At 42.4% G+C, this 15,477-nt stretch overlaps 2 protein-coding genes across 9 annotated transcripts; one reads left to right on the forward strand and one right to left on the reverse strand.

Annotated features, from left to right (window-relative positions):
• The first annotated feature begins 556 nt into the window (after positions 1-556).
• On the forward strand, positions 557-4,355 carry LOC147617186 (ankyrin repeat domain-containing protein 2A-like). Of its 2 annotated transcripts, XM_086776798.1 has the most exons (9): positions 557-734; positions 1,049-1,164; positions 1,356-1,568; positions 1,653-1,801; positions 2,031-2,187; positions 2,297-2,389; positions 2,932-3,071; positions 3,767-3,871; positions 4,217-4,355. In XM_086776798.1, the coding sequence occupies exons 1-8, from the start codon at positions 713-715 to the stop codon at positions 3,864-3,866; spliced, it is 990 nt and encodes a 329-aa protein (XP_086632924.1). In that variant the 5' UTR covers positions 557-712; the 3' UTR covers positions 3,867-3,871; positions 4,217-4,355. The 2 variants fall into 2 exon arrangements, with proteins under 2 accessions (XP_086632924.1, XP_086632923.1); XM_086776797.1 differs by lacking the exon at positions 4,217-4,355 and having other exon boundaries at positions 3,767-4,171.
• A 5,032-nt stretch (positions 4,356-9,387) lies between these two features.
• LOC147617187 (splicing factor U2af small subunit B-like) lies at positions 9,388-12,573 on the reverse strand. 7 transcript variants are annotated; one of them, XR_015262397.1, is made up of 6 exons: positions 12,276-12,573; positions 11,159-11,245; positions 10,991-11,072; positions 10,764-10,890; positions 10,286-10,695; positions 9,388-10,174 (listed from the first exon to the last, which is right to left on the reverse strand). XR_015262397.1 is itself a non-coding variant. In XM_086776800.1 (6 exons), the coding sequence occupies exons 1-5, from the start codon at positions 12,510-12,512 to the stop codon at positions 10,289-10,291; spliced, it is 912 nt and encodes a 303-aa protein (XP_086632926.1). In that variant the 5' UTR covers positions 12,513-12,572; the 3' UTR covers positions 9,388-10,174; positions 10,286-10,288. The 7 variants fall into 7 exon arrangements, 5 of the variants coding, with proteins under 5 accessions (XP_086632926.1, XP_086632927.1, XP_086632925.1 ...); XR_015262396.1 differs by having other exon boundaries at positions 10,282-10,695; XM_086776800.1 differs by having other exon boundaries at positions 10,286-10,667; positions 12,276-12,572.
• Between the last annotated feature and the right edge of the window lie 2,904 nt (positions 12,574-15,477).

Raw genomic sequence — 15,477 nt, forward strand, 5'->3', positions numbered from 1 at the left:
TAATGATCCTTAGCTCCACAATGGAAGCAGGTATTGGGGATATTCTTATATATAATCTGCTGGTCTATATAGTACCCACTATCTCCTGTGAAAATGTTTAAGCTCACTGGAAGTTCTTAGCTCCACAATGGAAGCAGGTATTGGGGATATGCTTATATATAATCTGCTGGTCTATATAGTACCCACTACCTCCTGCGAAAATGTTTAAGCTCACTAGAAGTTCTTGAGTAATATCTATCTCAATCAAGGCATGGGGATGCCACCTAGGGTTGAGGTCATCTATAGGTCTTATTCCTAGAAGCCTTCCCAAAGGGTTGACAATAAGCTTTAGCAACGGATAAAGGTGCAAGCAGATTCGGGAGCTCTACCCAGATAGGGACTACGGAGGGTTTGGGACCCAAGGGAGGGGGTGCTCGAGAGACGGACCCCCCTGGTTTCGCCATAAGGGAAAACAACAGGGCTGAGAAAGTATATTGAAAAATGCGAGGAATATATATATGTGTGTGTGTGTGTGTGTGTGTGTGTGTGTGTGTGTGTGTATAGAGAGAGAGAGAGAGAGAGAGAGAGAGAGAGAGAGAGAGAGTATATTGAAAAATGTGAGGATAAGATAAGGTATCCCACAAATTGCTCCAATGGTCACATTTTTCCCTCTTGCCTACACCCGAGGTAGCTTTTGATCATATGTGTGTGTGAGAGAGAGAGAGAAGCAGCCATGGCGCCACCGAGCCCCAAAGGTGAGTGTCCTCACGAAGCTTGTACTGCAGAGCATAGCAATTCATTAAGAAAGTAGTGCTGTTGCCTGTGCATACTTCTACGCTATTTAATGTTTTAAGTTTATTCTTTGTTGTTCTTTAAGAACTTTTAAACAGAGAAATTTGGGTCGGAGAAACTCTACGTTTCTTAGCTGTCTGATACGCCTTTCATAATCGATGGGGGTGTTTTTAGGAAACTTTTTTAATGCCATAATTCTTTGGGCTTTGATATAATTGGATGGTATGTTACAAAGCATGTTCTGATGTTCTGATTCTTCTCCTTGTTGTTACTGTAGATACAAGCAGCTCTCCCACAGCAAAACAGGCATCCAGGAGGGCAGGCGCCGGACCCCCTATTGGCGCAGGGCGCGTCAATCCGTTCGACTTCTCTGCCATGTCAAACCTTCTGTCTGTAAGTAGCATTTGTAGCCATTGTTGCTCCTGTGCTAGCTTTGGTCTTTTCTGGGAGTCTTTGTAAACGCCCTAAGGGTCCTTTTTTTCTGAAATATGTAAGAAAATCCTTAAGCTAGACGATATACCAATGTTAAGTCCTAGTTCAGAATGGAATTTCCATGTATGATGTGGATTTCTTTCTCATGGTAGGATCCTAGTATAAAGGAGCTAGCTGAGCAGATTGCCAAGGATCCGGGCTTCACTAATGCTGCCCAGCAGCTGCAACGAAGTGTGCAATCTGCAGGACAAGATGGCTCTGCTCCTCAATTGGATCCACAACAGTACTTTGTTGCACTGCAGCAAGTCATGCAGAATCCCCAGTTCGTAACCATGGCAAAGAAGCTTGGCACCGCCATGATGCAGGTGAAGTTCACTCCTCCCTCTAAATGTCCTTCATGTTGTTGGAGTATTAAACCAATAGTGAGCATCAGACTGTTGAAATTTCAGGATCCATCTGTCTCTAACATGATGCAAGGCCTCTCCAATCCTGCCCAGAAAGAGCAGCTGGAGGCTCGGCTTGCGCAAGTCAGAGAGGACCCTGAACTGAAGACGGTCATTGATGACATACAGACAGGGGGACCGTCTGCAATGATGAAGTGAGTGACTTTACGATGTGTTAGAAAGCCTCAGGAGCATTTGATTTATTAAATGTTAAAGGTTAGTGGAAAGGTCTACTTAAGATACTGCAAACTCATAGGCGTATCCTTGTGCTATCAATTTTGTACCTTTGTGCTATCTATAACAAGTATTAGCTTAGGCACATTTATTGGTGTACCCTTGTGACATCATTGCATGTGCACTGACGACAGTTTCTGCTGTTACAAGGTATTGGAATAACCCCACGATATTGAGTAAGCTTGGGAAAGCCATGGGTAATGCCTCTTCAAGTGAGACGGAGACAGCATCAGCACATGTTGGACAGACAGCTGAAGGAGAGCAAACTAAAACTGTACACCATGCAGCTAGCACAGGTGACATTGAGGTATAAGCTTAGGTCTTGCTGGTGTCGGGCTTTTGATTCCATAATGCTTCTCTATTGTTGTTTACCTGGCTTTAGATAAAGGTTGGCTTTTTATATTCTCTCTGTCCAGACGCTCAAGAAACTGCTTGCGGATGGTGCTGACAAGGACGAGAAAGATGCAGAAGGACGCACAGCTTTGCACTTTTCTTGTGGCTATGGAGATGTAAGTTGGTTAAGCCTGATGAATTTCCTAATACTAGCATGGGGTGTAATTACTTCCACTTCCCATCTATTGTACGATAGCCCAGGGGATGATGAGTTTAATAATGTTGTTGTGGTGACAAAGGAACCTGGGGAACTGATTAGGGATAATGATAGCTTGTAGGGTTAAAGGGGAACTAATTAGGGATATTGAGATTGTAGTATTGGTGGTTGTAATGCTAGGGGGGACTAACTAGAGATTATTCTAACATTGGGGGTTGAAGGGAGCGACTAAGGCAGAGAAGGTGAAAGTGACTTGAAGGATAATGAGTTTGTAGTAATTTAGGGAGAATGCTAGCTTAGGGGGTCAAAGGTAGACTGATGTGGAGTTTTACACAGTAGTAATGGTGGAAGCAACATATGATTGGATTCTTATTTTGTTGTTTATTCAAGGTGGACTAATGTGGGGTTCATAGTAATGGTGGAAGCGCCGTTTGGTTGGATTCTTATTTTCTTGTTTATTCTATGCCAACCTTTTAATCCTGTGGTTGTTGTTTTTTAAAGGTCAAATGTGCTGAAGCTCTACTAGAAGCAGGTATAGTTGTTGATGCAGTAGATAAAAACAACAATACAGCCCTTCACTATGCTGCAGGTTACGGCAGGCATGAGTGCGTCGAGCTTCTGTTGAAGAATGGTGCTGCCGTGTAAGCTATCTTGCCTTTGGTCTTTTTGGGCAGTGACAGTTTTGAACTAACTCATTTCCATTTGCATTGGCCTTCCTCTTCCTGGTTCCATCGATCCAACCTTGTTTTCCCTTCCAAGTCTTTGTAGCCTTAGCATATCCCAAGTCTAGCAGGCCTCACTCCCCGCCTGTAGCACAGCCGTTTCCCATTTTTGCCATTTCAGCACATCACCAGCAAGGGGGCACAGCATACCTCGTGGACATGAGCTATCACTGCTGTAGAGCGAAGTGATTAAGGTCATCCTTGTCCAACCAAGGGAGAATGCCTACCCATCCAAAACTTCTCTAACAGGCACACATTGGCAGCTGAGCAAGCAAGGCTATGGATGGCTGGGGCTTCTGTATGTAAAGGGAGCATGGAAAAAAAAAGACAAATCCAATGGCTCATGTGTGTGTAACCAGCCTAATGAGTCGAGGTTTTCTATTGGTTTATAGCCCTCATGTGTTTGCATGCACAACATTTGCATCCATGTGCACGTGGATGCATGCATGAATATGTGCATGTGTGTGTGTGTGTGTGTGTGTGTGTGTGTGTGTGTGAGAGAGAGAGAGAGAGAGAGAGAGAGAGAGAGAGAGTTTGTAAGTTAGTAGTCAGTTGCCCTATAGATAATAAGTCTAGAAGCTTCGGAACTTTTGCTGATTCTGTTACCATTGCAGGACTGCTGAGAACATGGATGGAAAGACCCCAATCGATGTGGCAAAATTAAACAAACAAAAGGACGTATTGGCCTTGCTTGAGAAAGATGCATTTTTGTGAGAGAAGTATGCAGTATTGTAACTCCTTGCATATATGCTACTCACTCCCAATGGGAGTACTGTTCCTCAATGTTTATAGCATATGCAATTTTCTGGGAGCCCATTCTTGGTTTCATCCGAATGTCAACAATATAATGATTCTTCACATATAGGTTTAGTCCTTTTCAAGCATGGGATCAATGAGGCAATTAAATAATAGTCTATTTTAAGCTGAGGACTCTAGGTTGCCTTGATGTATTATTTGCTGAGGGACCTTGTTTTTTTCAAGTAGTTTTTGGGAAAAAAAGTTCAAAACAGAATGTCCAAGTGTTTCATGATTGGATTGCTGACATGTTTTACCAATTGATGCAGGCTAGGATCCCTACACATACATACTGTTCTCGTTAGAGTTGGTCCAGAGAGGGGAGGCCTAGGCAAGAAACCATGATGTGCAAAGATTGCTCAGCCTTAGAGTTGGTCCAGAGAGGAGAGGCCTAGGCAAGAAACCTGTTCTGTATGAGGATTGGTAGGCCAAAGTTAATTGTGTATGGAACTTCATGTCGATTATTGGGAATTGCCATGTTGAAAAAATTAAAGATTGAGACATTTGGGTTGTAATATCCACAGAGGCTCTAGTTTCTCCTTAAATTAAGGGTGGTCCTCTAGTGAAAGAAAGTACTTGTTTCTAAATCTGTTGTGTAGGGATTGTGATGACCTCCAACTTGAGATCTATCGTAGCAAAGCCAGACAATGTTGTATGGTAAAGGGCAGTGGGGCAGTGTTACAGGGGAGTTTTGCTTGTCTTCACTCACTCTTTCTATGTCTCCCTTTGGTGGGGATCTATGTCTGAGTTCTGCCTGTTACTCTGCACACAAACCAGGGATAGCTCTCTCTCTCTCTCTCTCTGCTCATATAACAAATTGGGATTTACTATATAATAATTGTAGCCAGTTGGTTCATATAACAAATTTTATTGATATTGGCGCATATTGACTAATGGCTCTACTCTTGAAAGAAAAATCTTACTTAAAATTTATAAAAGGAAAAAATAAAAACATGTATATTTCTTATTTGTGATGACAAAAATTTCCATGGAATTCAAATTGAAAAACATATTAAAGTGTCATTCATTGCATTTTCATGTGATCACAATAGCACTTTTTCTCTTCTTTGCACAAATAAAAATAATGTAGCTTGTGGATGTTGACATCATTCATGTGATTACAATAGCACTTTTTCTCTTCTTTGCACAAATAAAAAAAATGTAGCTTGTGGATGTTGACATCATTCATGTGGTCACAATAGCACTATTTCTCTTCTTGCATAAAGAAATATAATGTAGCTTGTGGATGTTGACTTCATTGTCACTCTTATCACCTTCACTTTCTATATTAATGATTCTCACTTTCTTTCTCTTCTCTAGGTTTGTGTTGGCTCTTACTTTATTATTTCAATTGTTTATTTTGTAGCTTTATTCACTTTCTCTACTAAAGCACCATATTTACATGTATAACTTGGATCATCTACTTTGTTCTCATTTCTTTTTGACTTGTTGATAAACCAGTCTTATCTTGGATGTGAAGCATCAAAATGTTAATTATTGATAAAAATTATTATAGATTCCAATAACTATTTCATAGTGTAGATGAAAAATTGTACCTCTTTCCAATGAGAATGAGAAACACAATCAACAAGACACTCTTGTGGCAAATTTATTGAGATTAATGATTAATACTATAGCAATATCACCCCCACCCATAGATATTGTCACACTCAACTTAAGAACTTTTAAGTTGGCATTTGTTTGTTTGTGTAATTTCCTCTACATTTGATAATTTCTTAGGCCCACCCCCACTCTTCTTTGGTTCATTACTTTGAACATAAATATTTGGTTCTTTGAAAAAAAGAACCTTCCAATCTTCTTCATTTTTGATTATCCTACAGCACTTTTAATTTAATATTATAATTCTTTTTTGGTAATCTTGGACTATCTTAAAGTTTTGGTAAGTCTTAATTAGGACAATGTTATTCTTACAGAATAGATATACCACTGGAGTTGCAAAAAAAAAAACAAAAATACATTAGAAGTTTAAACTCTAATTCATATTGCATGTAAAATATAAAGCTTTATAAACCTTCACAATATCCTTAGCGTTAATAGGTTTTCATTTTTGCAACTCAAATAAATTAATAAATGAATAAACTTTTTTTTTCACCGTGAATGTATATAGAGTAAAAACTAAAATTAAAAGAGGTTAAATATAATGAATAATAGTATGTTATGTGTGTGTGTGTGTGCGTGTGGTTACTATACGTACCAAGTACGAAGTAGTCAACAAATCCTTAGTTGAGCAATGGACAATGCAAAAAATAAAGGAGACCTCGCTTGTATATGATCAATTTTGTACTTCCAACGTTTCAAAAAAAGCTTGGAAAGTCCTATTTTAAAACATCATTTTTCTTGAGTAGCATAAGAACTATATTGAAAAAGCATTTTTCCATGTGGCATCAATCTTTAAGTTAGCATTGTTATAAACACCCATAGCACAACTTTTTTAAGTTGTTCTTTTATAGACTCTTTCATAGACACGCTATTCTAGAGCACATTAACTTATTAGCACTTTTAGAGGGGTGAGAATGGCCATGGGAAGGCATGTTTCTAGCAATGGATAACCAACAGTAGTTCAAAGCCTTTCTGGGAAATCGACCCACTCACAAACATTCACCATCTCACAGATGGATTTCCATTCCAGAGCTAATCGTGACACGAGAAGATACAGTCCATTGTAGTATGCAGAGCATTCAACAGTCACCAGCTAGGATTCCGTGTAGATTGGATAGTGGAGGTAGAAGCGGCTGCATATATTCCTCCAGTCAAACATCCATGAAAATAACTTGTCAAATCACGGTGTTGACACCTCAACATAGAGAAAACATTCCAATATGATGTTACATGTGGAGCATTTCAAATTGGACACATCAGCTTGGATGCTTAGTTGTCACAATCCTGCAGGAATTCCTTTAAAAAAAGTGGCTTGATTTAATGGTTGGGACTCGCATTCTAGTAACCCATGATGGCTATTGGAGGCCAATGTGAAGGGCACCTTCATTGAAAAGGCTAATGCCTGAAGAGGCTGGAGAAGACCATCGACAACAAAGATACTCAACATGTAAAATGGGTGAAACAGGTGCTCGGTAAGCATAAGGCCACGCTGGACGTGATGGAATAGATGAATATGGAGTATCGACTACATATAAAACAGAGGGCTAGAGCTGAGCCTCTTCCTACACCTGGATCTCTAAGGCCAGAACTTTCTTGCATGCCGCTGATTCAGAGTGGTGCCATCTACATGGGCCTTTCATCCTGCAATCATGTGCAAGTATATACTGGCTCACCTTCATACTCTTTGCTATTTGAACAAGCCTTGTCCGTGCGAGGTAGGTTGTTATTAGAGAACAAGTACTCATGGGGATTGCATCACATTCATAACATCATTAGTAACCTCAGGTATGCGCCTCGTATGAGGGCACACGCCCTTATTGATAACACTCTAGGTGTGCTTTACATACAAGAAAAGGGAAAGATGGTCTTCTTCAACAAAGAACTAGCCAGCTTCCGAAATTGTTGATTAACTTGCACGTTCACTTTTCACCATTGTGCAAGGGGAGGAATAGCTTCAACAAAGAATGCACGCTAAACTAGCCATCCTTTCACACTCACTTTTCCCTATCTTCAAGTAGCCACTCTCTTTTTTTCTAAATGAAGTATGAATCTAAGAATATGGTAATCTACTGTAGTCATACTCACTTGGGATCACACATACCTAGCACCGCCACCCATTAGAGCGGATCACAAATATCTTTCCCTCCCTTGCTACCCACCCCAGATATCCTGATATCTTTCGCTCCCTTGCCACCCACGTAAGATCCCCCCAGATCCACTTTCACCCGTAGTAGCTTCCGTCCTGACCTTCACTCCATCTTCTTGGATCACCCATAGCACCACACAATTGACCTAGACCTCGCAGCACATCTCCCATCTATTTTGCATGAATCTACCCACGCTAGCTTCCCCCACTCTTTGCTCACTTGGGATCACACATACCTAGCACCGCCACCCATTAAAGCGGATCACAAATATCTTCCCCTCCCTTGCTACCCACCCCAGATATCCCAATTTCTTTCGCTCCCTTGCCACCCACGTAAGATCCCCCCAGATCCACCTTCACCCGTAGTAACTTCCCTCCTGACCTTCACTCCATCTACTCGGATCACCCATAGCACCACACAATTGACCTAGACCTCGCAGCACATCTCCCATCTATTTTACTCTTTGCTCCATTGCCAAACCCCCAGTAGGCTCTAGCCTCAAAGTGGGTATTGTGAGTGCAGAGTCACTTCCACCTCCACCGAAAAAAGGAGATCAGACAAATCCTTAAACACGAAATGCAGAGAGATTCCCATCCATGCCCACTTCCACTAAGCTATTCACCACAACTAATGTCACCAAAGCACTATTGAAAGTGCATGGTAGAGCCCAGAATCAGGATGACCTCGGCACAAAAGCCTTCACCAACTTGGATCCTATACTCGCACAGGGCTGCGTGTGAAGGCCTTACTCCCTCCTGGACAACAAACACCATTGTTCCCATCCATGAAGTAGGAGACCCTGTAGGCCCCAATAGGACTGTGTAAAAGGCCTTCCACCCTCCTGGACCACAAAACACCATTGTTCCCATCCATGACATAGGAGACCCCAACAACTACCAAACGATGTTGGCCATACCTTGGCCAAGATCCAAGGGGCAGCATCGGAAGCAAAGATCAATACTCTACAGAGGCAAATACAGAGCACCAAGACAGGCAGGCTTAGATCATATCTTTACTCTCAAGGATATGATTGAGGCTAGGGCACACTGGCAGCAGGTTTATTGCTGCTCTAATGGGACTCTACAAAGGTTATGTTGGAAGGGTCCTTCAACAGAAACAGGGGATCTCATTGACATCGTGAGAATCGATATCCTTGTGTATATTAAAAGCCCTCAGCCTAAATTTGACACATCAATGAAACTAACTCGACTACACATCGACAATCTTCAATCTTCTCTTCATGCTTCTGCTGAATCTGTACAGGGCTCATGGGGGTTTAAAGGCAATCTGTCAGCCTGTATTCCTGGAGTAATACAGGTAAAATGTGAAGCAAGTGTCAAGCTAGCTTCATTCACAACACTATCATCCAAAACAACCTTAGTGATGATGGATTTGATAGTTGGCTGGTAGTATTATAAGCTCAGGCATACTAAAAAGATCACAGGCCATAAAAAATCGCAGGCCATAAAACACTCAAAGAAAGCTACAGTCCAGGTAACCTGGTGGAAATGATTTACATTCAACCCAAACACACCCAAAAAACTCTGCTACTTCAACTCGTCTCAATGCAGATCAATAATAATACTCTAACCTCATGACACAAGAAGAGGCTCTTTTAATCCAGATGTTTGATAGCTGACAAATAAGAGAATAACAGCAATGACAAGACAAAGTTAGTAGCAAAGGTCTTCCACCAGAATACTTAATGCATTAATACAAGCATCCTTCATAGACATAACTACCTCAATATAGCTAACTGGTTTTCAATCCATAATTCTGAGTTAAATCCTTCATACCCTGAAAATACACAAAGCAACCTAAAGCCTGCTAAAACTTCATCAAAAGTCCCTGCAGAATATCAGTAAACAGTGTGAAGGATCCTACAACCTGAGGAAGTGAAGTCCTGCACAACACTATATATTAACAGAGATTTGCTAACCAAATCATCCACTGCACTAGCAGAAATCCCCAGGGTGAAGACTCCTGGTTGTATTGAGATAATCAACCTGAATTCTTGCCTGCAGCACTTAAGGATAATCCCACCTGTAAACAAAGCTGCAGTTAGCACTTGACACACCAGTACACCCCCGAAGAGTTAAGGAAACCTGAAACCTGCATCACCTAACAAAATCATATGAGCCCATCCAAATTTTGGAAAGCCCGACTTCCAAAAGCCCCAAAAAAAACCATCAAATCCCTACCATGACACATGCGCAAAACCTGCAACCAATTCTACAGATTCTCCCCACAATAATCAAGGCAACCAACCGTGTACACCTGCCATGACCAACTACCCCTGTGCTGCAAATATGCATACAACACACACACTTCCAAGCACAAGCATTTCATGCAATTCCCATGCAGTATACATACTTCCTAAGCACAAGCATTTCATGCACAACATTCATGCCACTATCTAAAATTTCAGACTACAATGTACAGCATCCTCAACCTGCAAACCTGCACAAAATCAAACTACCTGTGAGCTACATACTGTAGCCACCTCGTGCACGTTAAAATGTGGGGCTGTTTCAGGTAGTGGACAGAAACAAGCAAGGCTCAATTACCTACACATCATTGCTGGTATCCATTGGCATTCCCATAGGTCGAACGTTGTAGCTCTTCACGGTCTCGATTCCACTGCTCGATCTTAGCTCTTCGCTCAGCACTGCCCTCCCTCACAGGACTTCTGTTCCTGTATCCAGGAGGGCTTCGTCGGCGGCTGGCCGGAATCTGGCCTCTATCCTCCTCTCTCCTCCGATACCTTCTGTCATCACGATCATATCTGCGTTCGTCTACACCACTACCATTGTGCCTGGAACTTCGACCACCACTGCCATATGCGTGATAGTCATCTTGATACCTTTCACGTCTCTCATGATCTCTACGTGGGCTGCGGCTGCGGCTGAGGCTCCTGCTCCTATGATTACCAAACAGTTTTCTTCGCAGTTCCCTGCCGCCAGTAGCGAGAGCATTAATTCCTGGTAACAAACAGGATGTTAGCTTTAACAGTGTATAGTGTAAGTGGGAGAATCTGGCTATTCATTACCTGCTTGTTTTCTTCAAATGCATAAAGTTACAGTAGCCACCACGATTACAGGTATTCTCTTCATACTGTCTGCATGTTGCTTCCCTGAAGTCTGTTACAGGAGAGAAGTCCACAATGATTGGACGTCCTGTACCATAACAAGTCAGTAACAAAGCAGAAAAGCCAGATCAGACGGTGCTCAAAACAGTCTTGCACAGATATATCCATTGAGGTAGAAGAGAAAATACCAGCATAAAACCTCCCTGTCATCCCTTGCAAGGCTGCTGATGCCTGTTCTTCCTCGCAAAATTGTGCATAAACATTACCAACCTGTACTTGACAAAGTTTAGATTAATTTGCAATAAAGATGTCAAGAGAAAAGGTATGGTGAGAACAGAAACCAACTAGAAATTTACCATGTGATCAGCCATATTGTCACAGACATTCAGGCTTTCCAGCTCCCCATACTTGCTTAGCTCTTCAAAAATGTCTTCATAGAAATCCTGGTGAATGAGACACCTGGTCAGGAAAAATGATCAAAAGCAACAAATCCCAGAAAATAAATATTCAGACACACCATATTACAAATGCCATTCACAAGAGCAGAAGCACAAACCATGCTACGGCACTGTGTAGAAGACAAAAGACAGCACGCATCAAGCTGTTTCTTACATGCCATGCCATGGCACAGAGTATGCCACATTGTATGTAGCATTCGCAACACACGGTATGATACATTATGGGAGCAATGCACAAGACCAAGTCCAAAGACCCACTGTAGCATGTGGTACATGACTTGAGAGAGTGGACATACACAAAGACACATGACATGGATGTGTTACATGTCATGTACAAAACACAGGGCAACCCCAACCTTATAAGAAACAACATGAATACATTGCTTCTCAAGAGGACATCAAAACTTCAGTGAATTCAACAGTTAGAAAAAGCTAAGAAACACCTCAGTTCTTAAGTGGTCCTGCACTTCAGTTGTTTACATGGACATCGTTAGGTCACCTATTTATTACACGGCATGGGCATAATTAGTATTTGTGTTTATAACATGGCATGTGCATTTACAGGCTTTAATGGCATGGCATGTGCTAACAACGGCGTTCTCGCATGCCATCATGCTACAACCAGATGCATATGCACCATGTACACAGCTACATACCATGTCCCGAAAATGCAGCCAACTACGGTACCTTTTATACCAACGACAGAACATGCAATAGTGTGACCGGTGCATTACTAAATTGATCTGAAATATCTCTGATCTTTTGAGACAGGAGCCTCAAGTTCCCAGTGCAAGTAAATACTTGTAACGTTTAGAAAAAACCTAAAACACCAAAAGACTCAGATCCGACAGCACATCCAGAGGCAGGCACAGGTACTGCCTGAAGAAAGCCACACGGCTATAAATAAATAAATAAAAAGCATCTTCTAAAGAAAATTCACAAGCCACAGCAAGGGAAAGAGATGACGAGAGACTGCAAAACAGAGAGAAAACCAGCGGAGAGGAAGGAGAAATACCTCGAAATGTTCCTGGACCTTGCGCGGGTCGATGTTCTGGGCCGGCACGTTGACTCCGGGGGTGGTGTAGTCAGGCCTCTGATACATGTTGGAGAAGAGAAGAGTGGGGCTGATGGTGGGGCGATTGTGCAGGCGCGAGCACCGATCGCCATGGCGGCAGGCCCCGATCTTGAAGTAGAAGGGGCAATTCACCCTGTCCTTCTCTGTCCCGAAGATGGAAGCCAAGTGCTCAGCCATGACAGTAACGCAGAAAGAAAAACCAGGTAGACCTAGACAAACGGGCTTTTAGATATCACAAGAAACCAGGCCATAAGAAATTTATACGCGCCTTTACACACTAGTCGGAGGTGTCCGGACATAACCCAACTAAAAACCCAAGAGTTTGTTTTATTGTTACTGTTTTAGTTTTTTTTTTTTTACCCAATTTCATTGCTGCACTCTAAAGCCCACTCACAATTCGACAGTATCAAGAATCTTTCCTCCGTGAATTGCATGATCCTAAGTGTGAGAATGAAGATAATAAACTCCCTCGTACTAACACTCTTCCACATGGATAATCTTGGTACCTTAATTGACTCAAAGTATCTCGAATCACTCCCACGTACATAACCATGGGGAATCCCGAGACACTCCAAGCTCCATTAGCACCTTTGAATATCGAGGCACGACCCCTATGCATGCATACATATAGGCATTCATAGATAAGGGCCTCACCACAAGTGCCATGTACGCATCAACAAGCAAGCGCCATGTACACATGACCTCTACATCTCAAAACACCTGATCACACACCTCTTTAAAATCCCATGCTTTGTAAGGTCCCTCCCTCTCCGAACTAATGATATTGGTCATTTTCTCTTCTTCTCTTTTTGGAAAAGAGACTTTTATTAAGTATGAAAAATTTTTACAAAAAAGGGAGATTTCAAACCAAGCAACCAATCGGGTGCCTTGTGCTGCCAGCAAGGCCCCATATGAGATCAAGTGAAAAGAATGTCATGATCCCATTCTCTCCTAAATTGGCCATGTTTTCTGTTTGTAACCCTCGAAGATCCTTGACTCCTGGCCCAAGTGGCCATGAGTGTGTGGATAATATCACACCAGATCCTGCAAATGCACTAGGTATTATAAACCCAAGTGCCCTCCATGGCCTAAGTGCATCTAGACTTCTAGATGTGCCATGTTATGGTGCTAGCAATAATCTCCCATGCAATGTCCAACCTCTGTGCTGGAGATACGTAGCCTGACTCTGGCATGTCCTGAAGAAGACACTGTCAACCCACTCCCTGGGTAATCCGCATGAACAAAAGAGGTACGTAGCTTGTGACTTTGGCATGTCCTGAAGAAGACATCATCGACCCATTCCCTGGGTACCCGCATGATCATATCTCTTTCGTTCCCTTCAAATCTGATTTGTGGGCCCAAGTGTGTCAATCAAACAATAGCACCAAAACAAATGTAGGCGACTCTCCTCGTCCTTCCAAAAAGGTGTGCTATTGCAGTCCATATCCTCTATGCTATTGCCTCCCTGCATTCCCATAATATATAAGCAATGGTAAACTATCTTTGAAGCTCTTACACATCTGGGGACAGGCTAGGCTATCCATTGGGTGGTGGCAAGTCCACCATGTAGAGAAAGCCAAATAAAAGAGGAAATCTTCATTTCCCTATATGAGTGCCACAACCTCTGCCAAAAATCTCCATGAATGTCAAGGGTGATCCCATAAGCCTCCCAATGCGGTCTAGAAGTAGGGACTCTCTGGATTTGTCCCAAAACCAACTGTCTAGCATTTCACATAGTGTAATTTAAGAAGGGCATGGTTTTCATGGGGTTAAAAGCATTCCTCCAATCCCACTCACCCGGGTCCGAGTGCAAGTATCTAATAGGACACCCATCATATAACCAAAGGCTCCAAGAGTCCGTAATCATCCCTTGAGATGGATCAATATAAATGTGCTTTCCTATCCTGCCCACCACTCTCACTAGCCAAACCACCAGATCCTCAATGATATCATGCTCAACACTTGTATCCAAGAGCCATCTATCCTAAATGGAGTAGAAGATCGGTACATCATCTTCACCCAAAGTGGGGAGGCACATGACCTGAATAGGCACATGACCTGAATAGGTACCCCTGTTCTTAAGAATACCCCAAACCATAAGTGGTGAACCCCTTCCAGAAAGTTCCCTGTGATCCAATGGTTGCTTTCACTTGCATAATCCTTTGACTAGTGCCTCTCAAGTGCTAGGTGCGAAGCATTGTTTCACTTGCATAATCCTTTGACTAGTGCCTCTCAAGTGCTAGGTGCGAAGCATTGTTTCATCCTCCACAAGAGTCATAAGCCTTTTCCAATCCAACACTAAGGGGAGAAGAGTTGATCAAGCAACCGATTGGATATGCATGGTTGCTTTTTGGAAATCAAATAGTTGAGTGGGCAAGTTAATTCACAAGTGTTGATATTAAGAATATTGTTTTATTATAGTGGCCACCCCCCTTTTTAGAAGTCAAATAGTTGAGTGGGTAAGTTAATTTACAAATGTTAATGTTAAGAATATTTTGGTTGTATAAACGGTTCGTTGGTGAGGCTCTTAGGCTAAGCACCACCTTATATGTTGTTTGGAAGTTAGTGTTAAAACCTTGCATAAGGATGTTGTGTAAAATATAATATATTTGCATTGTTGTTTGATTTTTCCTATTTGCTTTATTCTCTTGTATAATGAGAATGGGAATAAATGGAATCAATGATATTTAAGTTATATTCTCTTGTATCATGTCACGTAGGCTGTAATGCCTGTGAGACCGACGGCAGACCGGATGGCCATGTCCGGGGTTCAGTGGGAGAGGACGCCCATGCGGAGTCATGGGCGGCCAGGCTAGTGTGGACAGCATGCCACACACTATATAGCCTGGGGGATGAGGGGCAATCCTCATTCTTCCTCTATGGCTGGGTGGTGAGCCAGAGGCCGTCCCCTCTGTGGTAACGCCCGTAGAAGCGGCGTTACAGGCATCTAACACTGGTATCAGAGCGTTGGTTCGATTGGGTCCTCAGAGTCCGCGCATGACCGGGGGACCGGAGCCCACTCAATGGTTTTCAACCATTCATCTTCTCACCGATATCTCCACAATGGGGTGTGTGGAGGGAGCCGGCATTTTTGAAGGGAAGAATTCTCTCTCTCTCTCTCTCTCTCTCTCTCTCTCTCTCT

This window comes from Cibotium barometz, chromosome 37, assembly GCF_041138505.1.
Source record: "Cibotium barometz isolate CiBa-2024 chromosome 37, ASM4113850v1, whole genome shotgun sequence".
Lineage (NCBI taxonomy): Eukaryota > Viridiplantae > Streptophyta > Polypodiopsida > Cyatheales > Cibotiaceae > Cibotium > Cibotium barometz.

What these genes read in the sequence shown, in the direction of transcription:
- LOC147617186 (XM_086776798.1), top strand. Translation starts at nt 713, where the DNA reads ATGGCGCCACCGAGCCCCAAAG. An exon ending in GGACCGTCTGCAATGATGAA is followed by an intron (nt 1,802 to 2,030) that starts GTGAGTGACTTT and finishes TGCTGTTACAAG; the next exon opens with GTATTGGAATAACCCCACGA. An exon ending in TTGAAGAATGGTGCTGCCGT is followed by an intron (nt 3,072 to 3,766) that starts GTAAGCTATCTT and finishes TTACCATTGCAG; the next exon opens with GACTGCTGAGAACATGGATG.
- LOC147617187 (XM_086776800.1), bottom strand. Translation starts at nt 12,512, where the DNA reads ATGGCTGAGCACTTGGCTTCCATCTTCGGGACAGAGAAGGACAGGGTG. An exon ending in GACAGGGAGGTTTTATGCTG is followed by an intron (nt 10,891 to 10,990) that starts GTATTTTCTCTT and finishes GTTATGGTACAG; the next exon opens with GACGTCCAATCATTGTGGAC. An exon ending in CATTTGAAGAAAACAAGCAG is followed by an intron (nt 10,668 to 10,763) that starts GTAATGAATAGC and finishes TACTGGCGGCAG; the next exon opens with GGAACTGCGAAGAAAACTGT.